Genomic DNA, 27,457 nt, shown 5'->3' on the forward strand with positions numbered 1-27,457 from the left:
AATTTCTTTTCCCCACAGCCAAAGCAATTATTTGAAAAAGGCAGCACGGGGTGATAGAACATGGCCTATGTATGAAGAATGAAACAGAGGGCTGGCCTGGCATGGTGGCTCATGCCTGTAATCCCAGCACTTTGGGAGGCTGAGGTGGGAGGATCGCTTGAGTTCAGGAGTTGGAGCCTAGCCTGGGCCACATAGTGAGATCCTGTCTCTACTAATAGTTAAAAAACTGTCCAGGCGCAGTGGCTCATGCTTGTAATCCCAGCACTTTGGGAGGCCGAGGAGGGCAGATCATTTGAGGTCAGGAGTTTGAGACCACCTGGCCAACATAGTGAAAACTGTCTACTAAAAATCCAAAAATTAGCGGGGGCATGGTGGCACATGCCTGTAATCTCAGCTACTGGGGAGGCTGAGGCAGCAGAATAGCTTGAACCCAGGAGGCGGAGGTTGCAGTGAGCCAAGATTGCACCACTGCACTCCAGCCTGGGTGACAGAGTGAGACTGTCTCAAACAAACAAACAAAACCAAGAATGAAGCAGAAAGTAATGGCAACATGAGGGAGCTCCAGGTTGATGATTTTGATTTACTCAATAAAGTAAAAGTCAAGGTCAGGAACAAAAGGCAGGTGTAAATGGATGGGGAAATAAGGTACAAGAAAAGAGGAAATGCTGTAACTAGGTGTTCCGAAGATTGATGTATAGAGTTTACTAGAGATTCAGTAGATTTCTGGGTGATATTGAGCACCCCTTTGAGGCTTAAGATTAGGAAGTTAAGGTGACACCAAGTGGTGCAATTGTACGATTCTCTAGTAATGCTTGGGTACACAGGAGCACACACAGAACTAGTGGATGTTTGAGGTTATTTGAGACTGGACTTTTTGCAAGGCAAGTGTGGCAAATGGAGAGAGGCAAGGAAATGGAAAGTATGTTCAAAGGCATAATAATAATAATAATAATAATGAAATTTAAGATAAAGAGAGAAAAGACAGCAAGAGATTGCTCTTAAAGGAGGAAAGTTATTGATATTCATTTCAAATCTGATGTGAATTATGTTACCTTCCCCCTTAGAAGGCAGAGGCAGTTAAGACCAACTCTGTTTTATTTCTTATTTTTATTTTTTTTTTGAGATAGGGTCTCACTCTGTCACCCAGGCTGGAGTGCAGTGGCATTATCTTGGCTCACTGTAACCTCTGTCTCCTGGGTTCAAGTGATCCTCCTGCCACAGCCTCCGGAGTAGCTGGAATTACAGGTGCCCACCAACACGCCTGGCTAATTTTTGTATATATATATTTTTTTTACTAGAGACAGGGTTCACACCATGTTGACCAGGTTGGTCTCAAACTCCTGACCTCAAGTGATCTGCCTGCCTTGGCCTCCCAAAGTGCTGGGATTACAGGCAGGAGGCACTGTACCCGGCCCCAGCTTTGTTTTGAAATAATAATATTTTATCTCCATCATATTAGCAACTAAACCCAAAAGTTTATCAACAGAATAATACAACATGAGCAAGAAGAGTTTATTTTACACAAGTGCTTAAATATTACATTAATGAAAGAATTACCAAATGATCATATGATCAGATACTGTTATCAGTTATCTATTGCTGTGTAACAAACCACCCAAAAACTTTGCAGCATAAAGTAACCAATGGGTTCTACTCATAGATTCTGTGAGTCAGTAATCATAACAGAGCACAGCAGGGACAATTTCTCTCTCCACAATGTCTAGAGCCTCAGCTAAGAAGACTCAAAGTATGGAGTGACTTGATTACTGAGCAACAGAATCATCTGGAGGTATCATCATTCACTTGTTTGGTACTTGAAGCTGGATATTGTTTCGCACCTCAGCTGGGCTATCAGATGGAAAACTTACACGTGGCCTCTCCAGGTGCTTTCTCCAGGGGTTCATCTGAGCTTTCTCATAGCATGACTGATGGGTTCCAAGAATGAGCATTCCAAGAGAAAAAGGTGGAAGTGCATACCATTTTTATGATCCAGCCTCATAAATAACATAGTAGCCCTTCTGCAGTACTTATTTGTCCAGGCAGTCAAAGAGATCTTCCTAAGTTCAAGAAAATAGGATATGGACCCCACCAATCTGTATTAGTCAGCGTTCTCCAGAGAAACAGAACCAATAATATACATACATGAGATTTATTATGGGAATTGGCTCATGCAATTATGGAGGCTGAGAAGTCCCATGATACATTGCCTGCAAGCTGGTGAAGCAGGGAAGCTAGTGGTATAATTCAGTCTGAGCCCGAAGGCCTGAGAACCAGGGGCGCCAATAACGTAACTCTCAGCCTGAGGCCAAGGGCTGAGAAATCAGGGGCCTCTTGCCCAAGAACCTGGAGTTCTGATGCATAAGGGCAGGAAAAGATGGGTCACAACTTTAGAAAAGAGAACAAATTTGCCTTGCCTCTGCCTTTTTGTTCTATCCAGGCCCTCGGTGAATATGATGGTGCCTGCCCACATTGGATGAGGGCAGATATTTCTTATTTCGTCCACTGATTCAATGCCCATCTCCTCCAGAAACGCCTTCACAGACATACCCAGAAATAATGTTTTACCCGATGTCTAGGTTTCCCTTAATTCAATCAAACTGACACCTATAATTATCATCACAAGTCCACCCCTTGTCAACTTGTCACACGTCTCCTTTTTAAAATTTTAATTATTATTATTATTTTGCCAAAGCCAAATACTTCTGAACCATATGTGTCTCCTTAAGCCATACTTAATCTTCAAATAAAGACAATAACAAGCTGGGTGTGGTGGCTCACTCCTGTAATCCCAACACTTTGGGGGACTGAGGTGGGAGGATCTCTTGAGCCTAAGAGTTCCAGAGCAGCCTGGGCAACATAGTGAGACCATGTCTCTACCAAAAATAAAAATAAAAATAAATTAGCCAGGCCTGGTGGTCCCAGATACTGGGGACTAAAGTGGGAGGATTGCTTGAGCCCAGGAGTTCAAGGCTGCAGTGAGCCGTGATTGTGCCACTGCACTCCAGCCTGGGCAACAGAGTGAGAACATGTCGGAAAGAAAGAGAGAAAGAGAGAAAAAGAGAAAGGGAAGGAAGGAAGGAAGGACAGACAGACAATAACAAAGTCATAGTTCCACCTAACATGATACAATTATCCTGTGTACAACTGAAAACACACTAGTCCCTTCCCCAGTAGAGGAAGCAAAGTTCTTGAGTGATGTTTACTCTTCTCCTGATATCCCATAAGTTAAATACCATGATATAAAATTATGAATACTTAAAAATATTGATATAAAATCAAAACAGCTAGCTTATCTTACATGATAAAGGAATAAGATGGAAAAAACCTGTCTTTGCTTAATATGTGTATACATACACACAAATGTATTTTTTGGGGGTGGGGGACAGGGTCTTACTCTGTTACCCAGGCTGGAGTGCAGTGGCACGATCTCGGCTCACTGTCACCTATACCTTGCCGGCTTAGGTGATCCTCCTGCTTTAGCCTCTTGAGTAGCTGGAACTACAGGCACACACCACCACACCCAGCTAATTTTTGTATTTTTAGTAGAGACAGAGTTTTGCCATGTTGCCCAGGCTGGTCTCAAACTCCTAGGCTCAAGCAATCTGCCCACTTCAGCTTCCTAAGTGCTGGGATTACAGGTGTGAGCCACCGCGCCTGGCCACAAATGTATTCTTAACAAAATAGGGAGGAAATTCTTATGACAATTATAGTCCTTGAGTCTATAACTGGTCACATGGTTGTAGCTGTTGTTTATAGTTAACTTCTATTATCTATTCTATATACTCTCTGCCTTCAGTAAGCACCTCAACTGGTCATAGTTCTTTACTTGGTGGGGTCACCCAAATCTTCATTCCTAAAGGATCTGGGCCATTTGAAGTCCTGCCTGATTTGAGTGGTAGTTTCCCATTGACTTTAATCACAGGGCACGGTAATACTAAGAGGTACCCCAAGGGATCTCCTGTATTCCAGACATATTATTTCTTACTAGCATTGTGGAGTATCCAATTTGGTAGTCCAGATCAACCATCCCAGCCAACACCGTAACTCCCTTCTTGGTCTGTTGACCCAGAGTCATAAGGCACCCAAAGGGAGCAGGTGGCAGTCTTACTTACAATTTAATGAAATCATTGTTGTGTCTCCTGATTAAAGCATTCCTCCCTATGGAACTAAAGACCTTTGGGCCAGTAGAGCATGTCTTGGGAACAGGAAGCAAAAATTTTGCTAGTGGATCACTAGGGATGATGGTGAGTGCTGCCACCTCCATTTCCACCCCTTGATTGCTGGACCCATGAATTCTGATTCTGGGAGAAACATTACCATATACTGGATGCTGATTCAGAAGAATATACAGCCTGCTGGAGAACTTTGCCCCAGCTCTATAAGGTGTTGTCATGTAATGGGCAATATAACTGCATCTTCAAAAGGCCATTCCACCATTCTATCAAGCCAGCTGCTTCAAGATGGTGGGGGTCATTGTAAGACCAGTGAACTCCATGAGTATGAGCCCATTGCTGCACTTCTTTAGCTCCGAAGTGAGTTCCTCATTCAGTCCACAGATGACAGTTTTGGTGGAAGCAACGGAGACAGTGTCAAGCATGTAGAATGGGAGATACTGTGGCCATCTTAAAAAACAATCTGCTACAGATACTGAAAAATTATCTCATAACATTCAGCAGCCTTTCCTTTTGAAAGCTCATAGATCAAAATAAATAGAAGGATGAATATATACGCAAAATAATTGAAAGCAGCAACCCAAAGAAATACTTGTGCACCCAGGTTCATAGCAGCATTATTCACAATAGGTCAAACAACCCATGTCTCTGAGGGATCTGAGTGTCTATTACAGTGATCTGAGATTTATTCATCTCAGATGAATAGCGATCTGCTGAATAAACAAATGTGTTATATACATACAATGGAAAATTATTCAGCCTTAAAAAGGAAGGAGATTCTGACACATGCTACAACATGGATGAACCTTGAGGATATTATTCAACCTTAAGTGAAACAAGCCAGTCACAAAAAGAAAAACACTGTATGATTCTACTTATATGAGGTATCTAGAGTAGTCAAATTCATAGAAACAGAAAGTAGAATGGTGGTTCTCAGGGCCTGGTGGGGAGGGGAAATGGAGAGTTGTTGTTCAGTGGGTTCAGAGTTTCGGTTTTGCAAGATGAAAAGAATTCTTGTGATTGATTGCACAATAATGTGGATATACTTAACACTACTAAACTATATATTCTAAATTGGTTAAGGGCTGGTCTGAGTGCAGTGGTGTATACAACTAATTGATTACAACTAATTACAGATTTCTTTGTTCTTTCTCCACTCCCACTGCTTCACCTGACTAGCTTAAAAAAAAAAAGTAAAATAAAAGGTTAAGATTATAAATTTTGTGTTATGTGTATTTTATCACTCTTTTCTTTTTCTTTTGTTTTTGAAACAGAGTCTAGCTCTGTTGCTCAGGCTGGAGTGCAGTGGCATGATCTCCAATCATTGCAACCTCCACTTCCCAGGCTCAAGTGATCTTCGCACCTCAGCCTCCCGAGTAGCTGGGATTACAGGCATGTGCCTCCATGCCCAGCTAATTTTTGTATTTTTAGTAGAGACGGGGTTTCATCATGTTGGCCAGGCTGATCTCAAACTCCTGACCTTAGGCGATCTGCCCACCTTGGCCTCCCAAAATGCTGAGATTACAGGCATGAACCACCTCACCCAGCCTGTATCACAATTTTTAAAAAGAATTAGAAAATTTTCTAGATATGCTAAAGAATGCTATGGCAGACATTGCATATTAGTATGCTGTAGAATTAACATACAGGCAGAAGCTAAAAAACTACATTTTCTAGACTCTCCTGTGGCTAGGGCTTGAGATATGATTTACATCCCACGAAACAGAAGCATTTGTTGAGACTGATTTGAAACTGAGTCATATGTAGACAGAGGTGATATCAAGAGGATCTGCTTTGCTGGGGTAGACTGTGGCAGAGGTGGCATGGTCTGCAGCCAGCTGTTGTGCAGCAGCTTATTAATTTGGCAGATGACTTCCTGATTCAGCAGCTTTCAACATCAGTGATGGCTGCATTGCCAATTTTGGTCAAGGCAGAGTAGTAATGGGGTCCAGGAGTTGCTGCTGAATCCTTAGCCTAAGTCCTAATCCTCCAGCATTTATAAAAAGGCTGAAGGCAAAATATCATAGTTTGCATATAAAATGATTGTATTTGTAGAGAATCAGAGATGTTATTTTAGAAAGAAAACTATTAGAACTAATGAAAAATTAAAGAGACCAGATTTAAGCCAACTATATGAAAAACAATACTTTTTCTTTAACCCAGCAATAATCACGTAGAAATGTAGATTAAAAATCCCACTTCAAATAACAACAAACTTGATAAGAATCAGGAATAAATTTATAAGAAATACACTAGACTTATTCAGCACACAGGTTTCATTTCAGTCCTCTTTCCCTCTGTTCTACATTTTTCGAACTAAATCAATAAACAACTAAAAGGAATATTATAATGAAATATTTCATGAGAAATGTACTCTCAGTTATAAGAAAACCCATTTTTGCCTGATCAGCTGAGCAAATTAAAATTCAATTCTTCTTTAACCGTTACTATTTTCCATCCCAAGGTTTTGTTTTTGTTTTAACTTCTATGTTAGACTTAAGAAAACAAAAACTCTACACCCCATAAATCAAGGCAAACTTTTTCAGTTTTAGAGAAAAGAGGTTAAGAGGAAAACAATTCCAAAGAAGCATTGTTTCTGCCTCGGGGAGACAAACCTTTAATACAATCCTTATGAAACTGTGTTCCTGGCGTTCCTTTCATAAATCATGCATGTATAAGTAATTTTCAAAGATTTTGGGAAATGAGCTGTTGCACAAGGGATGATGGGATGTGTTATTTTGTTTCTGTATTTTTCTTTCTCTTTCCCTTTTTTACAGTTGCTGGTCATTTATTGGTCAAAAAATAAAGAGGGTGTCTCTGTCAGAAGCAGTCAAAAAATAATAGGTCTGATGAAATATGGATGCCTGAGCTATATTTATCATAAGTAAACTATGTTTAAGAAACATAGCCAAGGCTGGGCACGGTGGCTCATGCCTGTAATCCCAGCACTTTGGGAGGCCGAGATGGGCAGATCACGAGGTCAGGAGTTCAAGACCCCCTGGCCAACATAGTGAAACCCTGCCTCTACTAAAAATACAAAAATTAGCAGGGCATGGTGGCATGCGCCTGTAGTCCCAGCTACTCGGGAGGCTGAAGCAGGAAAATTGCTTGAACCCAGGAGGCGGAGGTTGTGGTGAGCCAAGATTGTGCCACTGCACCCCAGCCTGGGCAACAGAGCAAGACTCTGTCTCAAAAAAAAAAAAAAAAAAAAAAGGAAATAGCCAAAATGATGGTAAACTGCAAGCTCTTTCCTTATAGATTCAGAGCCACATCAATCTCTCCACATTTTTTAAAGAAATAAATCACTTTGGAAAATTACAGATATATTTCTATAATCAATAAATTTGAGGTTTTATATGGATTCATCATAATTAAAAATATTAGTTGTTATCCTACAAAACAATATACATATACAAATCAGTTGGGTCCTCTGGGAAGCAGATGCTGAGCTGGAGTTAAGAATGCAAAAGGTGGCTGGGGTGCAGTGGCTCACGTCTGTAACCCCAACACTTTGGGAGGCCGAGGCGGGCGGATCACGAGGACAGGAGTTTGAAACCAGCTTGACCAACATAGTGAAACCCCGTCTCTACTAAAAACACAAAAATTAGCCATGTGTGGTGGCTCGCCTGTAATCCCAGCTACTCAGGAGGCTTAGGCAGGAGAACTGCTTGAACCTGGGAGGCAGAGGTTGCACTGAGCCGAGATTACTGCAGTCCAGCCTGGGCGACAGACCGAGACTCCGTCTCAAAAAATAAAAAAAAAAAAAAAGCAAAGGCTTCGGCCAGGTGCGGTGGCTCATGCCTGTAATCCCAGCACTTCGGGAGGCTGAGGGAGGCAGATCACCTAAGATCAGGAGTTCGAGACCAGTCTGGGCAACATGGTGAAACCCCGTCTCTACTAAAAATACAAAAATTAGCCGGGCGTGGTGGCGGGCGCCTGTAATCCCAGCTACTTGGGAGGCTGAGGCGGGAGAATCACTTGAGCCCGGGAGGCGGAGGTTGCAGTGAGCTGAGATCATGCCGCTGCACTCCAGCCTGGGCGACAGAGCCAGCCTCTGTCTCAACAAAACAAAACAAAACAAAAAAGCAAAAGGCTTATTGAGGAGTAACATTCGTAAAAAGAAAAAGGAGGAAGAACTGGGTCGGGGAGTCATCAGACCACGATGCAGATCGGCTGAAGACTCAGCCAGCCAGATAAGGAGCTCCCAGCAAAGATTACCCATTAGAGAAGTTCTGCATAGGGCAAAAATGGCCAGGCTCTGTTCCACCATCTTGCTGAGTCACTGACTGGGGCCGCCTCAAGAAAAGTATGACCTTGGCTCAAAAGCTAACAGACACTTAAAGGAGTTAACAGCTGGAGGTTGTCAGCTAAATCGCACAATTCTTGCAGTTGAGAAAGTAGTCCTTTTTTCTAGGGGGTGGGGATGGACAGAGTCTCACTCTGTTACCTAAGCTGGAGTGCAGTGGCATGATCATGACTCATTGCATACTCAACCTCCTGGGCTCAGGTGAGCCTCCCTACTCAGCCTCCCAAGATCTGGGACCACAGGCACGTGCCGCCATGCCCAGCTAATTTTTGTATTTTTTTTGGAGAGATGGAGTTTGGCCATGCTGCCCAGGCTGGTCTCAAACTCCTTAAACACCTCAGCAATCCTCCCACCTCAGCCTCCTGGGTAGCTGAGACTACGGGTGCACGTCATCACGCCCGGCTACTTTTTTAAATTTTGTAGAGACAGAGATCTCCTTGTGTTGCCCAGACTGGTTTTGAACTCCTGGCCTCAACAGCCTCCCACCTCAGCCTCACCAAGTGTTGGAATTAGAGGCATGAGCCACTGCACCCAGCTTGAATTGTCTTTTATTTTTTGAGACAGAGTCTCGCTCTGCTGCCTAGGCTGGAGTGCAGTGGTGTGATCTCGGCTCACTGTAAGCTCCGCCCCCTGGGTTCACGCCATTCTCCTGCCTCAGCCTCCCAAGTAGCTGGGAATACAGGCGCCCGCCACTACGCCCAGCTAATTTTTTGTGTATTTAGTAGAGACGGGGTTTCACTGTGTTAGCCAGGATGGTCTCGATCTCCTGACCTCGTGATCTGCCCGTCTCGGCCTCCCAAAGTGCTGGGATTACAGGCGTGACACAGCGCCTGGCCTTCAATTGTCTTTAAACTGTTTTCTACTAGCATTTAATTTCAGCCTCTTCCTATTCTGACCTATAATTAAGATTAACAATTTTTTTTTTTGGCCAGGCGCAGTGGCTCACGCCTGTAATCCCAGCACTTTCGGAGGCCAAGGCGGGTGGAACACCTAAGATCAGGAGTTCGAGACCAGCCTGGACAACATGGCAAAACCCCATCTCTACTAAAAATACAAAAATTAGCCAGGCGTGGTGGCGGGCACCTGTAATCGCAGTTACTTGGGAGGCTGAGGCAGGAGAATCGCTTGAACCTGGGAGAGGAGGTTGCAGTGAGCCAAGATCGCACCATTGCACTACAGCCTGGGCAACAAGAGTGAAACTCCGTCTCAAAAAAAAAAAAAAAAAAAAAAATAGCTGGGATTACAGGCGTGAGCCACCACGACAGGCCTTTTTTTTTTTTTAAGTGCATTTCTGAGACTGTCTCATAGTCCTTTTCAGATTTATCAATGAATAGCTTTGCTCTATATATCGGCCAATTGGAACCTTTACCACTCCTTTTCCTTTGGTATGTGTGTGTAACATATTATACATACAAGAAGATTATCTATATTTGTGTATGCACCTGGCCACAATGAAGTAAAATTTATCACAATTTTCCTTTATGGTTTGTATTTTTTGTCTTATTTAAGAAACCCTAGGCAGGGCGCGGTGGCTCAAGCCTGTAATCCCAACACTTTGGGAGGCCAAGGTGGGCGGATCACCTGAGGTCGGGAGTTCAAGATCAGCTTGGCCAATATGGCAAAACCCCGTCTCTACTAAAAATACCAGAATTAGCCGGGCGTGGTGGCCCGCACTTGTAGTCCCAGCTATTCAGGGAGGCTGAGGCAGGAGAATCGCTTGAACCCGGGACGCAGAGGTTGCAGTGAGCTGAGATCACGCCGCTGTACTCCAGACTGGGTGACAGAGCCAGACTCCATCTCAACGACAACAACAACAACAACAACAACAACAACAAAAGATATTCCTTATTTTCTTCTCAGATTTTTTTTTTTTTTTTTTTTTTGAGACGGAGTCTCGCTCTGTCATCCAGGCTGGAGGGCAGTGGCGCGATCTCGACTCGTTGCAACCTCCGCCTCTCAGGTTCAAGCGATTCTCCTGCCTCAGCCTGCCGAGTAGCTGAGATTACAGGCGCATACGCCACCACGCCCGGCTAATTTTTTTGTATTTTTGGTAGAGACGGGGTTTCACCATGTGGGCCAGGATGGTCTCGATCTCTTGCCCTCATGCCTCGGCCTCCCAAAGTGCTGGGATTACAGGCCTCAGCCTCCCCAAAGTGCTGGGATTACAGGCGTGAGCCACTGGCGCCCAGCCTTCTTCTCAGAGTTTTATAATTTTGCTTTTTGCACTTTCTTCAATCCAATGGGATTGTTTTGCGTAGGGTGGGAGTTACGAGTATATTTTTTCTATGTGCACTTATCTATTGCACATTATTTCATTTATTGAATAGTATAGCCTTTACCTATTTATCTGCAATGCTTACGGTATCAGGTTTCTATATATTGATTTGTCTGTCTACTGATCAATTGGTTTGTAGGTTCTTGTGCTAATATCCATTGTTTTAATTACTTTAGCTATGTAATCAGTTTTCACATCTGGTAAATCAAGTTCCCCTACCTTCTTCTTTTACAGGAGAATTAGCCTTTTGCTTTTCCATATACCCTTAAGAATGAGTTTGTCAAATTCCATAACAATCCCTGTTGGGAATTTCGTTAGTCACATTGCATTTGGATGTGATCAATTTGAGGAGGTATTACAACTTGAATCAACTGGAAAGAGACTTTTGCAAAAAGTCTTCTCTTCTCTCTTAGAAGATAAACTTGGGCATATCCTATAAGCTCCCTGCAGAAATCCCGAAAAGGTGCGAGGAATAGTCCCATATATCTTGGAGAACCTCTGATAATCTCTTCTAACTGTACCATCTTTGCAAAGGCAGGGATGGAAACAGAGAGGGAGGAAGAGGGCGGGGGACTCAAAGTATTAGCTAAAGGTGAATAAAGGGTGGACATCCAGTGTTCTTCTCAGTCACTATTTTCTCTGGCGTATTTCCTGGAGATACATTTTTTGGAGGAGTGGAATCGAAACGAGGCATTGGAAAGACAGAGGGTGAGGAAAAGACAGAGAGGGTGAATATGTCCTGGAGGAGATAGTACCTTAACTGCTGATGGCTGAAACTGCTGTTCCTTCTACCTGTTCAGCTCTGAAGTTCGAGGGAAGGAATCCTGAATGGAGGCTGAAAAAAACAAAACAAAACAAAACAAAAACAAACAAACAAAAACTTTAGAGAGAAGGTAGCATTTGAGCTGAGGGCGCGCAGGGTGGACAAGAGTTCCAGCGCGAGCGTGTATCTGGGAGCTGGGGTGGGGCTGTGGCGGGCGGCATTAGAGAAAAAAGGCGGCAGGCATTCTGAATAGCAGGAGACAGAGAGAGAAGTGATGTGTTTGTAGGAGGCAAGAGCAGTTCATTTTGGGTGAGAGATACAGCTGGAAAGATAAGCAGCGGCCCAACTGTGCAAGGCCATGAATACCAGGTTAAGGACTTTGGACTTTATCCTGGGACGCCAGTGTGAGTTCTTGAACAGAAAAGTAAGTAGCTGGGTCCGAAGTTCGCGTCAGGAGGATCACTGTGGCTGCAGCAAGGCAGAGAACCAGGTGGCCGCGTCCTGGCCAGCGGGGCAGGCAAAGGCGCGGAGTGTTGCACTTCCACCTGCAGGGGGCACACTGAAGGGCCGAACGCCCACACCGCCCCCGTCCTCGCCGCCCTACTCCGATGCGCCGCGCTCTGAACTCGGCTAGCCCGCCTGGACGCGCCCCTCTCGGGCTTCGGCTATTCCTCCTGGACGCGCCTCTGTGCGTCACGTCCGCTGTGGCGTGAGGCTCCTTAGTGCTGAAGAGGGAAGCGAAAAGAAGCCTCTGCGCCTGCGCCAGGGCGCACCCGTCGGCGGTAAAAGCTGAGGGGCTGGCGCGGGGGATTGATGGGGGACACTTTTACGTCTACACGCGCCTACACGTCTGCACGTTTCTGAGTCCGCACGGTTGTCTTCTCTTGCTGAATGGCCATAGTTGTCCCAAGAGATACAGGCAAGCAGTACAGGGGTGATGGAGTGCTCCTTGACCTTAGCGGGGCTGACCCTGGCACTCCCTGTAGGTCTCCCCGCTGCGAAGCACTGAGTCTCTTCACTGCAATTTCTCTCGTTACCTGCCCTGTCTACGGCCCAAACGGCCATGCTAGTGAAAACCTGTCCTGGCCGCTAAGCAAGCCCAGCCCAGGCTGTAACCCATGTTTCTAGGGCTTGTTTTCCTCTGCAGTCAAATCAGAGATTCGGAGTTGAAGGGGACCTTAGAGGTCAACATGCCCAACCTCTTAGCCCGAGTGAGTGAATGTACGGTTTTTACCTGCACACCCCGAAAATCGCCCGTTTTCTGGAAACAACGTTGATTATGTAGTGCTGGAAGTTTCCTGCATGCACATTTTATTCCTTCGACAATATTTATTGCTACCTACTGTGTGCAGGCATTGTAGGTCCTGGGGATACTATTAAAACCGATGAAGAACGAAACGCACAAGATTGTTGATCTCGGCCGGGCGCGGTGGCTCACGCCTGTAGTACCAGCACTTTGGGAGGCGGAGGTGGGTGGATTGCTTGAGGTCAGGAGTTCGAGACCAGCCTGGCCAACATAGCGAAACCCCATCTCTATTAAAAATACAAAAATTGGCCGGGCTTGGTGGTGTGCGCGTGTAGTCCCAGCTACTCGGGAAGCTGAGGCAGGAAAATCACTTGAACCTGGGAAGTGGAGGTTGTAGTGAGCCAAGATTCCGCCTGCATTCCAGCCTGGGCGACAAAATGAGACTGTCTCAGAAAACAACAACAACAACAAAAAGATTGTCTCTCTCTAGGAGTTTACATTTTATTTGGGGGCGGGAGGGAAACCTACAACCAAAAATAAAGGACTGATTTGATTTAGTGCTAGCAGGAAATAAAAAGAACATATGGTAGAAATACACAGGTGAGAATTACTTGGAGTGATCGGAAAAGGCCTCTTGGAGGTGGTGATGTTTATAACCAGCCAAGTGAACAGTTAGGGGTTCTAGGCTGAGAGAAGAACAGTGTTCTTTAGGCAGGTTGTTGTTTTCTAGGAATAGACAGAAGGCTACTGTGACTGGAGTGTGGTGAGGCGAGGTTGTGAATGGTGAGAAAACATTGAGAATGTGAGCAGGAGCCAGATGCACGCCTTTGTGGGGTACGGTAAGAAGTTTGAAATGTATTCTAAGAGCAATGGGAAGCCAAGCAATAGTTTGGGGTACAGGCTTGATCTTGGTTCATTTGGAACCATACAAACAAATCTCTTCCCCCATATCACAACCCTTTAAATATTTGAAGAGGGCTGACTGGACGCGGTGGCTCACGCTTGTAATCACAGCATTTTGGGAGGCCGAGGCAGGTGGATCATGAGGTCAGGAGTTCGAGACCAGCCTGGCCAACACAGTGAAACTCCATCTCTAATAAAAATACAAAAATTACCTGGGTGCGGTGGCAGGCGCCTATAATCCCAGCTTTCATTCCACACACTTTGAAAGTGGGGAGTTTTTCAAGTGTAAACCAAGTATGTATATTTTTATTTTTTCAATAAAAACAATAAAGATGGGTCTCGCCAGCCTGGTCTCAAACTCCTGAGCTCAAATGGCCCGCCCACCTCGGCCTCCCAAAGTGCTGGGATTACCGGCGGGAGCCACTGCGCCCGGCTGGTCTGTGTGTGTGTGTGTGTGTATATATATATATTTATTATTATTATTTTTTTTTTTAATTGAAATGGAGTTTTGCTTTTGTTGCCCAGGCTGGAGTGCGGTGGCATGATCTCGGCTCACTGCAACCTCTGTCTCCCGGGTTCAAGCGATTCTCCTGCCTCAGCCTCCCAAGTAGCTGGGATTACAGGCGCCCACCACCATGCTCGGCTAATTTTTGTATTTCTAGTGGAGACAGGTTTTCACAATGTTGGCCAGGCTGGTCTGGAACTCCTGACCTCAGGTGATCCATCCGCCTCGGCTTCCTAAAGTGCTGGGATTACAGGCATGAGCCACGTCGCCTGGCCGGCCTGTATATTTTTAAAGGAAATAACCCAAGAGTTGTTTTTCCAGATTTTCAAAGAGGTCCTGTAAAGATTAAGAACCACTGAACCTTTCTCGTTTACGTGATCCTGGTTACTGTTTTCAGGAATAGCAGGACACAATGTCAGCTTTAACCCAGGCTAGTTCCTCTAAACTGCCTTCTTATCGGTGAAATGAAAATAATAGGGTTGCTATGGGGATTAAATGAGATGATACTCAAAAAGTGGTAATTAATGATAAATCATAAGGTGTCTGCCACAAAGTGCCCCTATTATAAACAAACAGTGGCCTGGAGGGACAGTTTATAAATACTGCTCCTTTAGCATTCCACTAACATTGACTGAGTGCCTGTTCTGTGTAGAGGCCCTGGTGAAAAAGATCTGCCTTCCAGTTTATTATCTAGTCGAAAGAACCGCAAAAGATACAAAACACGATAGACTGAACGCCCTGAGAGGGGCATAAGTGCAGTGCTCTAGGAGCTGTAAAAGAGGTCTCGATATCCACTGGAGGAAAGTGCTTACTGGAGTTCATTTCTGGAGTGGGTTTAAAAGATGAACAGAGGGAATCTAAAACATACACACAAAATCAATACTACACGTACACATTTTATTCTTTTGTGGAAAGACCAGTTAGAAACACTGCAATCACTTCTACTACTCAGCAGATACTGAGCAGTAGGTTTCGTGACAGAGCACCTGTATCTTTTGTCCAGTCTGTTTACTATACATTGCGTGCTCTGGGCAGTCCTTATCTTCGTGTTCAGGAACAAAGTACACACACCCCTTTCCGAAACGAAGGGCCCAGGGACTCCGAGAGGGGTGGGAGCACTCACGGCCAGGCCACACAATGGGGAGCCTCTTTACCCTAGTTATCACCCACCCCTGCAGGCCCCACTTTGCCAGGGTTCGACTTCTCGGGCCCTTTCGCCCCTCCCCTGCAGCCCCCAGGAGCGCAGCCACAGCCTGGCGGGGTGCCCTACCTCTCTCTCTCAATCTCTCTCTCTCTCTCTCTCTCTCTCTCTCTCTCGAGCTTTCCTCCTTCACCGGGAGCCGGAAAACCCGGAGCGAACCAGCCCAGCCCGGCAGCGCATGCTCAGTAGCGAGCAGGTTCAGTTCGCTAGTAGGAAGCTACAGCGCTACACCGGCGGCGGCGGCGGCCGCGGCGGCACCTCAGGGCAACCAGATTCCCCAACAACGACCTCGGGTCCTTCCCCTTCCCCGCGAGACCTCCGCCCCAGCTCCGCCCCGCCCGGGGCTCTTGCGTTTCGGAGTCCCAACTGCGCGGAGCGGGCGCCGCGGCCGGAGCGTCCCTCCACACGTCCTCCCCCAGCCGCCAGCTCCACCGCGGGGCCAGGCCGGGCCCGGGAGTGCAGCCCCGGCGGGCGGGCGGCGGCCGCGGCAGAGGGCAGCCCGGGGCGGCGCCGCCGGGCCGGGGAGGGGCGGGGGGCCTGGCCCCGGGGCGGTGGTGCGGGATGCCGCCGCCTCCGGGCCGCGTCCGTTCTCCACGGCTGGTACCTGTGTCGGGTGGGTGGCCAGGCGCGGGCCTCGCCCCCCAGCCCCCTCGCCAGGGCTAGCCCGGCTGCGCGGCGCCCGGAGGGGGCCGGGCCGTCCGGTGGGGCCGCGGCCCTGTTCCGCGCTGCGAGCTCGCCCTCTCGCGGCTCCCTGGCCCGGCCGCCGCCGCCCCTCTCCCCGCCCAGAGGCGCCCCGGGGGCACCATGCAGGCGCAGCAGCTGCCCTACGAGTTTTTCAGCGAAGAGAACGCGCCCAAGTGGCGGGGACTGCTGGTGCCTGCGCTGAAAAAGGTGAGGAGCACGCGGGACCCGGCTTCCCGGCCGCAGCCCCCCAGCGCGGGCGCCGGGCCGGCGCTGGGGAAGGGCTGGGGAGGCGGGGCGCGCGCAGGGCCGTCTTTCTTCCCGGTCTCGCCGCGTCTCCAAAAGGACGGCGCACACGGAGAGGCCCCCCTCATACGGCTGGCTCTCGGTGTTGACATCCACCGGGTGTGTGGGAAGGCCGCAGGGAGCCGGGGGGAGTTTATCCAGATAATCCAACCCCTGAGAGGTGAATGCTTTGCCCTTTGATTCCAAGAAAACAACAGTTGGAGGAGCCTCAGTTTTCAGCGGAGGTCAAAGCAGGCCACTTTTCTGCCTTCTCGGTCTTAGCCCGGAGCTGCTGTTAGCCTACCGTTTTAGGTGTCCAGTACGCTCGTTTTAGTGGCTTGAGAATGCCCTGGCCGTAATGCTTGCTCAAAGGAATTGCGAGCTCGCCTGGCAGTAGGAACGTGGCCTGCTCTGCTCGCCGTCAGTAATCACTCCTCATTCTCCTGGTTTCCCCCGCTCCTCCGATTAACAGGGGCTGGTGCACATGCTACCAATTTCGGGGGGGTTTTGTTTTTGCAGCGTTCGAGATTCTTGGTGCTGTCATTTGGCTTGTTAAGAATTTTTAGCCTTTGTATGTTTAAGTTTGCTACATTGTTACCTGAAGTTACGTACCGCCGATCTGTGCTTTTAAATGTTTTAGTATAAGTAGGAAGTGTTGTTACATTTTTAAAGCTTCTAAAGCAGCAGTGTGACCACCAGACTATTTTTGTTTCCTTTTCTTCATTTATCTTTTCTGTAAAGATTGCTTTAGTCTTCTAATAGTGTTTCTAAATCCTAGTTTCTTGCTGTTCAAAGAATGTTTCATGCTAACTGCTTCTACTAAGAATGGAGATTATGTTTTACCTTTTATGCTAAACATTAAAAGGTGTCTGATATTTCTCAAAGGCCAGTAACTTTTACTTTCCCTTTTGCCCTGTTCTCCTCCGGTCCCTCTTGCTGCCTTACAGTGGAAAACTATTTGGTTTGTCAGGAGAATTTGCTCATATATTTCTGACTTAAATTACGGACATTTTCCCCTTCAAGTGTCTGACTAGTCACAAACATCTATGTAATTTTTTTTTTTTTTAAAGAAAAAAAGGTGCCATATATCTTACGTACTTTATTCCTTAGAAATCCCATCAGGCTCTCACTCCTTACTTTTGCTTTACTTGCAAGTTTGACTTCTTAGCTTGTAATGGAAGGGGTGTAGGAGGTCTCTGTGATGCTAGAAGCTGGTGTCCGGATAGGGTAAGGGGAGACACGGAAATTGTTTAAAAACGTGTAAAGGAACTCATAAAGCATTGCCAAATAGGGGCCATTTTGCTTAGAGGCAAAAGCAGCTCCTTTCCCGGGGGAATCACCAAGGTATCAGCTGAGGATCCTTTGAAGCAGTGCAAAGAATATTGTAGGAGTTGACAGAGCTTGTTTAATTCTGCCGCACTGGTGGCCCTTGCTGAAATCTGTCCACAGAAGCATTTTGTTTGGCTGGCACAGTGTTGTTTTATTTTTAAATGTAATTAGTTGCTAATATTTGAAAATGGGAGATATTACATAAAATCTGAATTTTCAGCTTTTCTTGAAGAATAGGAAGGTCTTGTCATTTAGGGCCTGTATTCAAGCGAGGCACTAAACTGCTGGAGTTGAGTAAATGGCTGCCTTCTTTAGACAGGTCATGTATCTCCACCTTACCACAGCCCCCACTTGTCCTTTTTGCATATTTACACCAAAACAGCTTTTAACTTTAAGCTAGAGATACTTTTGCAGTAGAAGTGATAGGAGGAGGTGGAAGTGTACATAATCTAGCTGATATGTAAGGTTCTTCCAATTCTTATTTAAATAGCCACTAACAATGATTCTAAACAAGGTTGGAAATACAGTATATTTCATATCTGAATATGCTGTTGGTAGCTCAAAACCTACGTTTTTACTTGCCTGCTGGACATTTCATGTGGATATCTCCATATCTTGATTTCTTCCTTTGATTTATTATTGAACTATTTGTAGATACATCCAACTTGTGTTCTCTTACTCTTACCTGAGGCTCTTTGGATATGCTAGTCCCTTCATCCTTCTTTGCCTGGTTCAACACTACTCATCCTTCTAGACTCACTCAACCTGAACTCTCATATCATCAGGGCTGAGTTGGATATTACTCCTTTGTTTTCTTTTTGCACCCTGTCCTAGCTCGGTGAATTTTAAGTTCCTATTTACTTGCCTATAACTAGATTGGACACTCCTTGAGAACAGGGATGATATCTTACCCTCATTTTATTCCCCATGCATATAGTGCTTGACATCTGGTAGGCACTCAATTTGAATAAATAGGTGAGGGGATACACAAACTAAAACTATCACTTCTCTCCTCCACCTGTCATTTCAGTTTTTCTTCTTGATTAATGGCTTTATTGTTACAATTGACTGGTTTAAAATGTTGGGGTCATCTCTGGCTTCTTTGTATTACTGTGCACACTCAGGTAGAGCCTGTATGTTCATTTCCCTTTGACATGTTCTTCTAGTCTGTTCCTCCTCTAACTTCTCTAATTGAGTCTCCTTTCTCAGACTACTGTGATAACTTCTTAATGGAGTTCACTGGCCCCCACCTCACCTTCTGTTTTTCAAATCTCACCAGTTATAGGACACTTCTGAACATGTCACACTCAGAACTGTTGATGTCTTTTGAGTTCAACCTACGCTAAAGTGCACACTTTTTAGCATGGAATTAACAGCGATTGATATCTGGCTTCATCCTGCTTTTCTGACTGGATTGTCTACCGTAATCTTTTATCTCCTTTTTGCTTTAGCCAGTCTGGACTGCTACTTTTCCTGAATATGGCTGGAATGTCCCACTGTATCTGTTGCACTGCATCTATGAGTCTAAGTCCTATCTTATCTATTGCACAAATATATCATGCCTACTATAGACCAGGTATTGCCCTTGACACTCAGGCTGAAAAGGTAAATGACAGGGCCGGGCACGGTGGCTCACACCTGTAATCCCAGCACTTTGGGAGAGCAAGGTGGGCGGATCACGAGGTCAGGAGTTAAAGACCAGCCTGGCCAACGTGGTGAAACCCCGTCTCTACTAAAAAATACAAAAATTAGCCGGGCGTAGTGGTGGGCACCTGTAATCCCAGCTACTCGGGAGGCTGAGGCAGGAGAATTGCTTGAAACCGGAAGATGGAGGTTGCAGTGAGCAGAGATTGCGCCACTGCACTCCAACCTAGGCAACAAGAGCAAAACTCTGTCTCAAAAAAAAAAAAAAGGTTAATGACATAATCAGAAAAGACTAAATTAGAACATGATGGGAAGTGGCAGGGCATGTCTGGAGAGACAACTGGTTTATGAACAGGTTTTATATATGTTAAGCTAAGGAATTTTAATTTTTTCTTGGGTAATTAGAAGCCATTGATAAAGTTTCTTTTGTTTGTTTGTTTTTGTTTTATTTGTTTGTTTTGAGACAGAGTCTTACCAGGCTGGAGTGCAGTGGTGCGATCTTGGCTCACTGCAACCTCCACCTCCTGGGATTAAGCCATCCTCCCACCTTAGCCTCCCGAGACTATAGGCACACTGCCACATCCAGCTAATTTTTGTATTTTTTGTAGAGATGGGATTTCACCAGGTTGGTCTTGAACTCCTGGGCTCAAGCCATCTGCCTACCTCAGCTTCCCAAAGTGCTGGGATTACAGGGTGAGCCACTGTGCCCAGCCAATAAGTTTTAAGTAGGGGAGTAACAGCACATTTTAATTTTAGAAAATTCACCTTGGCCATAGAATGGAAAATGATTTGGAGAAGAATGAGACGTGAAGAGAGGAGAAAAGTTAGAAGCCTAGTTTAATAGTCCAGTCAAGAGATAATACACATTTGAATTAAGGGTGCATTTGAACAAGGATGGAAATATGGATGTGGATTTTATTTGAAAGATGTTTACAAGGCAAAATTGACAGGATCTAGTAACTCACTGAGTGATTGGGGGAATGGTAATGGAACAGGAGTAGTCTTGTTTCTGACTTGATTGTCTTTAGTCAGGATAGAGAATGTAGGAGAAGCTCTTAGGATGGAGAGAGGAGTGGCATAATAAGATAATTTTTGGAAATGTTGACTTAAAAGTCTTTTTGGGTTATTCAAGTGAACTTCTCCAACTGGCTATTGGTTGTTGGTATCTGGTGAAGCAGATTTGGAACTTGTAGATGTGTAAGTAAAGCCATAAATATAGATGAAGCCTATACAAAGACTTATACATGAATGTTCATGGCAGCTCTTTTCAGTCAAAAACTGGAAACAATCCAATGTTCATCAACAGGTGAATGAATAAGCAAATTGTGATACAAACAGTGGAATACTACTCAGCAATAAAAAGGAACAAACCGGCCGGGTGTGGTGGCTCACACCTGTAATCCCAGCACTTTGGGAGGCCAAAGTGGGAGGATTACTTGAGCCCAAGAGTTCCAGGCCAGCCTAGGCAACATAGTGAAACCCTGTCTCTACAAAAAACTTTAAAAATTAGCCAAAACATTAAAAAAAATTAGCCAGGTGTGGTGGCATGAGCCTGTAGTCCCAGCTGCTTGGGAGGCTGAGGTGGAAGCATTGCTTGAGTCTGAGAGGTCAAGGCTGCAGTGAGGTGTGATTGTGCTATTGCACTCCAGCCTAAGCAAAAAAATGAGACCCTGTCTCAAAAAAAAAAAAAGAGAGAACAAACTTGATACAAATGACAACATGGCTGAATCTCAAAATAAATATACTCAATGAAAGAAGGGAAACCAAAAAAGAGTATATACTGTATGAGTCTACTTATAGAACATTCTAGAAGGTGCAAACTAGTGCAGATCAGTGGTTGTTTAGGGAGAGGTTTTTTATGTTCACTTATCTTGATTGTGCTGATGGTTTCAGGGGTATATACATATGCTGAAATTTTTCAGATTGTACATTTTAAATATGTACAGTTTATTGTATGTCAGTTGTACCTCAATGAAGGTATTTTAAAAAGTAGATGAGACCACATGCTGAAAATGATTTGAGTAAGACTGAAAAAGGGCTGGCATAAGAAGTGGGGGAGGGGAGTGGAAAATAGTGTATAGGGAGATAGCAGAGGAAAAGGAATGATGTAAGGAGACCGAGAAGCAAGGAGTCAGGCAGAAGGAATGAAACCCTAGTGTCTGAGAAGTTGAGAGAGGAATGCTTCAAGAAAAGAGTTGTTAGCTGTGTGCGATGGCTCACACCTGTAATCCTAGCATGTTTGGAGGCCAAGGCAGGTGGATCACCTATGGTCAGGAGTTTGAGACCAGCCTGGCCAACATAGTGAAACCCCTGTCTTTACTAAAAATACAAAAATTAGCCTGACGTGGTGGTGCACACCTGTAATCCCAGCTACTCGGGAGGCTGAGACACAAGAATCCTGGGAGTTGGAGGCTGCAGTGAGCTGAGATCACATCACTGTACTCCAGCCTGGGTGACAGAGCTAGACTCTGTTTCAAAAAGAAACAAAAACAAATCAGCCGGGCGAGGTGGCTCACGCCTATAATCCCAGCACTTTGAGAGGCCGAGGCGGGCATCACCTGAGGTCAGGAGTTCAACACCAGCCTAACCAACATGGAGAATCCCCATCTCTACTAAAAATACAAAATTAGCTAGGCGTGGTGGCACATTCCTGTAATCCCAGCTACTCAGGAGGCTGAGGCAGGAGAATTGCTTGAACCCAGGAGGCAGAGGTTATGGTGAGCTGAGATTGTGCCATTGCACCCCAGCCTGGGCAACAAGAGTGAAACTCCATCTCAGAAAAAAAGAAAAAATAAAAGAAGGAAAAAAAGAAAAAGAGAAACAAAAAACCAAAAAAATTAGCCAGGCTTGGTGGCACGCACCTGTGGTCCTGGCTACTCAGGAGGCTGAGGTGGGAGGATTGCCTGAGCCTGGGATGTCGAGGCTGAAGTGAGCCATGATCGTGCCATTGCACTGCCATCTGGGTGACAAGGGTAAAACCCTGTCTCAAAAAAAGAAAGAAACAAAAATAAAGAGAAAGAAAAGAAAGAGTCATTGATCATACCAGGCTATAGAAAAGTCAAAGGGCCTGAAAAGTGTTAAGTTTGGCAGCTAAGGCTTGGTCATTGGTCACTATGTCAGAGCAGTTTTATTGTGACAGTAGAAGATGGAAGAACATGGGAAAAGTAAGAATAGTAAGGGCTGCTGACCTTTTTGTTCAGATTATTTTTTTCTAGAAGCTTGGAAAGGAAGGGAAAAGAGATAGTGTTGAGGCATAAAAGAGATTCAAGATTGGGTAAGACATTTTTGCTTCTTACTTGGAGATGACAAAAACTTGTTAAGAGCCTTTGGGGAAGGAGCTAATAGAGAATGCTGGTGAAAATTCAGGAACACAAAGCAATGGGATTTGCCTTGAACTGTTTGGGAGATACTACTTTAAGCACTTCACCTGTGTTCTCATTTAATTCTCACAGGATACTATTACGGCTTCCTTTTTTACAGGAGAGAAAATCAAGGTTTGGAAAGTTAAATTTGCCCATGTAATTTAGTTACAGAATCTTTATTTTTATTTTTAAAATTCTTTTATTTATTTATTTATTTATTTTTGCACCATGGCCCCCCTCCCCCAACTCTAAAATCTGTATTTTTAAACACTGTATTGACTGAGCATGGTGGCTCATGTTGTTGACGCCAACACTTTGGGAGGCCAAGGCAGGAGGAGTTTGAGAACAGCCTAGGCCACATAGTGAGACCCTGTCTCTACAAGGGAAAAAAAAAAAAAGCCAGGTATGGTGGTACATGCCTATAGTCTTAGCTACTCAGGAGGCCGAAGTGGGAAGATTGCTTGAGCCCAGGTGTTTGAGGCTGCAGTGAGCTATGATTGGGCTACTGCACTCCAGCCTGGGTTACAGAATGAGACTGTGTCTGTAAATAGATTAATTAATAAAACACTGAGTGATACTACCTCTGGCAGGGGTGATGACATCTTTTCTTATGAGATATGGGAGGGAAAGTGATAAAGATGGGTTTGTAGGTTGGGGAGCAGGGAGTTCATGCTAAATAATCACTTCTATTTTCTTTTCTTTTTTTTTTTTTTTTTTTTTTTTTTTTGAGACAGAGGCTTGCTCTTGTCGCCCAGGCTGGAATGCAGTGGTGCGATCTCCGCTCACTGTAGCCTCCGCCTCCCGGGTTCCAGCAACTCTGCCTCAGCCTCCCCAGTAGCTGGGATTACAGGCACACTCCATCACACGCAGCTAATCTTTTGTGTTTTAGTAGAGGCAGGGTTTTACCATGTTGCCCAGGCTGGTCTTGAACTCCTGAGCTCAGGCAGTCTGCCCGCCTCGGCCTACCTTGCTGGGATTACAGGCATGAGACACTGCGCCTGGCCAAATCACCTCCATTTTCATGATGAAATGAAAGGCAAAATTTTTTTACAGAGTGAAGAAAGGGAAAGTAGTAAGAAATTTAGAAGGAATAATGAAGTTTGGGAATTGCTGCTGTGGAGTGTAGAGGAGCCAACCAGTGCCTTAGAAAGGAATTGCAAGCCAGGTGCGGTGGCTCATGCCTGCAATTCCAGCACTTGGGAGCCTGAGGTGAGAGGATCACTTGAAACCAGGAGTTCAAGACCAGCCTGGGCAACATGGTGAAGCACCATCTCTACCAAAAAACAAAACAAAAAAAAGCCAGGCCTGGTGGTACGCACCTGTAGTCCCAGCCATTTGGGAGACTGAGGTGGGAGGATCCTTTGAGCTCAGGAGGCTGATGCTGCAGTGAGCCATGGGAAAGAAAGAGTGAGAGAGAGAGGGAGAGAGAGGAATTGCTCAGCAGCGCTGAATGTGGAGACCATAAACTCGGAGTAGGGTTGATCTGGTGGTTGTGAGATTTTCCTCCAACAGCACTTATCTGTTCAGGTAAGCAGGGAGAGAAGATGGTTGGTTGCAGGTAGCTGCAGTAGAGATTAAGAAGATAGGGATATTTCAGGTGATAGAGAGGAAGTAAGGGTATATAAGAGAAATAATGGAGTGGAAGAAAAATTAGGGCTCCATGGATTCAAAATCTTGGTGAGTTAGAAGAGAAGGGTAGTGGGAGTAGATAGGGGATTGTGATTAGAGATGATGACAATTGTTATATTTTGGAGTTTTAGGATTCTAGAGATAGAGGCCGAGGAGGGCAGATCACTTGAGCTCAGGAGTTCAAGACCAGCCTGGCCAACATGGCAAAACCTCACTTCTACCAAAAATACAAAAATTATCTGGATGTGGTGGTGTGTGCCTGTAGTCCCAGCTACTCGGGAGGCTAAGGTAGGAGAATCGCTTGAAACCTGGAGGTGGAGGTTGCAATGAGCTAAGGTCATGCCACTGCACTCCAGCCTGGGCAACAAGAGCGAAACTCCGTCTCAAAAAAAGAAGAAAAAAAAAAAGGATTCCAGAGATGAAGCAGGTAAGACAATTAGGAGCTCTAAAATTGATGTATTGGGTTGCATATGGGAATGATGATGAAGTCCACAGAGATTATGGAGTGTACTGTAGCAGAGAGGGAGACTGTATTCTAGGAGTGGCAGGAAGGTCCAGAAGTAACAGCAGTAAGGATGTTTTAATCAAATAATAGTAAAAGTGGCAACTACTTCTCACCTCCTCTGATGTAGTATTTATTACAGCTATAGACAAAATAGGAAGAAACTTTGTACTTCATTTTAGAATTTTGTCTTGTGATAAAGTTTTTACCCTAACATTTTGTCATGATTTTTCAATACACAGAAAAGTCTAAAGAATTGTACAGTAAACACCCGTATACCCATCACCCAGATTTTATAATTAACATTTTATTACAATTTTATTATGTTTGCTCTATGGCATGCCTGTCCATCCCTTCATCCATGAATCCATCTTATTATTTTTTTTTTTTCGAGATGGAGTCTTGCTCTGTTGCCCAGGCTGGAGTGCAGTGTCACAGTCTCGGCTCACTGCAACCTCCACCTCCTGGGTTCAAGTGATTCTCCTGCCTCAGCCTCCCAATTAGCTGGGATTACAGGCATGTGCCACCACACCTGGATAATTTTTGTATTTTTATTAGAGACAGAGTTTCACCATGTTGGCCAGGCTGGTCTCAAACTCCTGACCTCAGGTGATCCACCTGCCTCGCCCTCCCAAAGTGGGATTACAAGCGTGACCCACCATGCCCGGCCCATTTTTGTATTTTTAATAGAGATAGGGTTTCTCTGTGTTGGCCAGGCTGGTCTCAAATTCCTGACCTCAAGTGATCTACCCACCTCAGCCTCCCAAAGTGCTGGGGTTACAGGTGTGAGCCTCTGTGCCCAGCCAGGAGTTTTTAATACTGATGGAGTCAAATATATATTTTTTTCTTTTAAGGTTATTGCTGTCTTATGTCTAAGAACCCTTTGCTGATATTTTCCTAATGCTGTCTTTTAAAAGCTTTATACTTTTAGCTTTCATAGACTCTGTGGTCCATTTCAAGTTAATTGTTGTGTTGTGATACAAGGTAGGAATTGAGATCCATTTATTTTTAATGCTGACATCTAGTTATTTCAGAACTATTTGTTGAAGAGACCCTCTTCTTTTTTTTTTTTTTTATTGCTCCTTGCAGAGCAGGGCTATGCCGTAGGCAGTATGCCTAGAGTAGTAGCCTGTTGAAGAGGTTTTCTTTTCTCTGTTGGATTGTGTTGATATTTTTATGAAAATTACATGATTCATGTGTGTATGTATATATGCAGTCAGTCCTCTGCATCTGTGCATTCAAACAACTGTGGATCAAAAGTATCTGGGGGAGGAGGATGGGGGGAAATTGCATCTATACTAAATTGGTACAGTTTTTTTGGTCATTACTCCTTAAACAATACAGTACAACTGTTTACATAGTATTAGTTATTATTAGTAATCTGGAGATGATTTAAGGTATGTGGGAGGATGTGCACAGGTTGTATGCAAATGCTACACCAATTCTGTAGGATTATGACTTGAGCATCTGCAGATTTTGGTATCTGAGGGAGGTCCTGGAACCAATCCTCCATGGATACCAAGGGACGACTATATACATACATGCACGTACACACACACACACACACACACACACACACACACACACACACACAAACTGTATCTGTATCTCTGTGTCAGTTTATTTCTAGGCTCTCCATTCTCCCATTTATCTAATTGTTGCTTTCTCTACTTGTAGTAAGTTTTGACGTTAGGTAGTGTAATACTCCAATTTTGTTCTTTTAAAAACTATGTTTTAGTATTTCTAGATCTTTTTGAATGTTAATCTTTCATTCCTGTGATAATAAACCATGGCAGATAGTATTTTATTGAGTTCCTGCTATGTGCCATTATCCTAGGCAATATTGTTTACATGCTTATCTCTGTTCTACCCATTGACTTTTGAAGGTGGTAATGTCCCAGTTGTACAGCTGAGGAAATGGATTTTATGAGGACAAACTGCACAAGATCTTATGACTAGTAAGGAGTAGAATCAGGATTTGAACCTAAGTCAGAATAGCTTCAAAGACAACTCTTTATATTCCAGTGTGTTGCCTTTTTTGAGTAGGAAGTATAATGCAGTACGATGGTGCTCTAATTGTCCTGAACCTTAGATTTTTAAGGAAGAAGTATCTCAGGAGAGAGGGAGGCTGAATGGACAGGGCTTTGAAATCCCCTACTTTAAGCTGAGGAGCTCAGCCCTTTTACATATTGGGGCTTTGCCTAGGATTTCATTTGGAAAAAAAGGGTTCTCTTGCATTAAAAAAGGTAGAATTTTAAAAGACGCTGGTTAATGAAAAGATAGCGCAGACCATAAAGGAACTGTCTGAGGATTAATGGTCTTTAGGTGGCAATGAGAAGCTAGGAGACTGTCCTTGTATGCTTATGATGGAAGTGATGGAAGTGATGTATAATTTATTTTATTTCATTTTATTATTTTATTTTTTTGAGACGAGTTCCCACTCTGTCACCCAGGCTGGAGTGCAGTAGTGCGATCATGGCTTACTGCAGCCCCAACTTCTTGGGGTCCAGCAATCCTCCCACCTTAGCCTTCTGAGTAGGTAGGACAACAGACACGTGCCACCACACCCAGCTAATTTTTGTATTTTTGGTAGAGACAGGGTTTCACCATGTTGCCTAGGCTGGTCTTGAACTCCTGAGCTCAAGCAGTTCACC

The 27,457-nt window shown here is 44.8% G+C and overlaps 1 protein-coding gene and 1 long non-coding RNA gene across 4 annotated transcripts in view; one reads left to right on the forward strand and one right to left on the reverse strand.

Annotated features, from left to right (window-relative positions):
* The window catches only part of LOC129030299 (uncharacterized), a 29,582-nt gene extending 17,440 nt beyond the window's left edge, over positions 1-12,142 (reverse strand). The window contains exons 1-2 of the long non-coding RNA XR_010123122.1: positions 11,883-12,142; positions 11,509-11,588 (exon numbers count right to left, since the gene is read on the reverse strand). This is a non-coding gene — a long non-coding RNA (uncharacterized LOC129030299). The remainder of the gene's footprint in view (positions 1-11,508; positions 11,589-11,882) is intronic.
* Positions 11,875-27,457, forward strand: part of SOS1 (SOS Ras/Rac guanine nucleotide exchange factor 1) — a 143,262-nt gene continuing 127,679 nt past the window's right edge. For 2 of the 3 annotated variants that reach the window (XM_054475499.2, XM_054475500.2), the window contains exon 1: positions 15,556-16,262. In XM_054475499.2, the coding sequence (XP_054331474.1) occupies positions 16,176-16,262 (87 nt within the window). In that variant the 5' untranslated portion in view covers positions 15,556-16,175. Of the gene's footprint in view, positions 11,941-15,555; positions 16,263-27,457 lie in introns of those variants that run through there. The other variant, XM_054475501.2, reaches the window with a different exon arrangement.

Source organism: Pongo pygmaeus, chromosome 12, assembly GCF_028885625.2.
Source record: "Pongo pygmaeus isolate AG05252 chromosome 12, NHGRI_mPonPyg2-v2.0_pri, whole genome shotgun sequence".
NCBI lineage: Eukaryota > Metazoa > Chordata > Mammalia > Primates > Hominidae > Pongo > Pongo pygmaeus.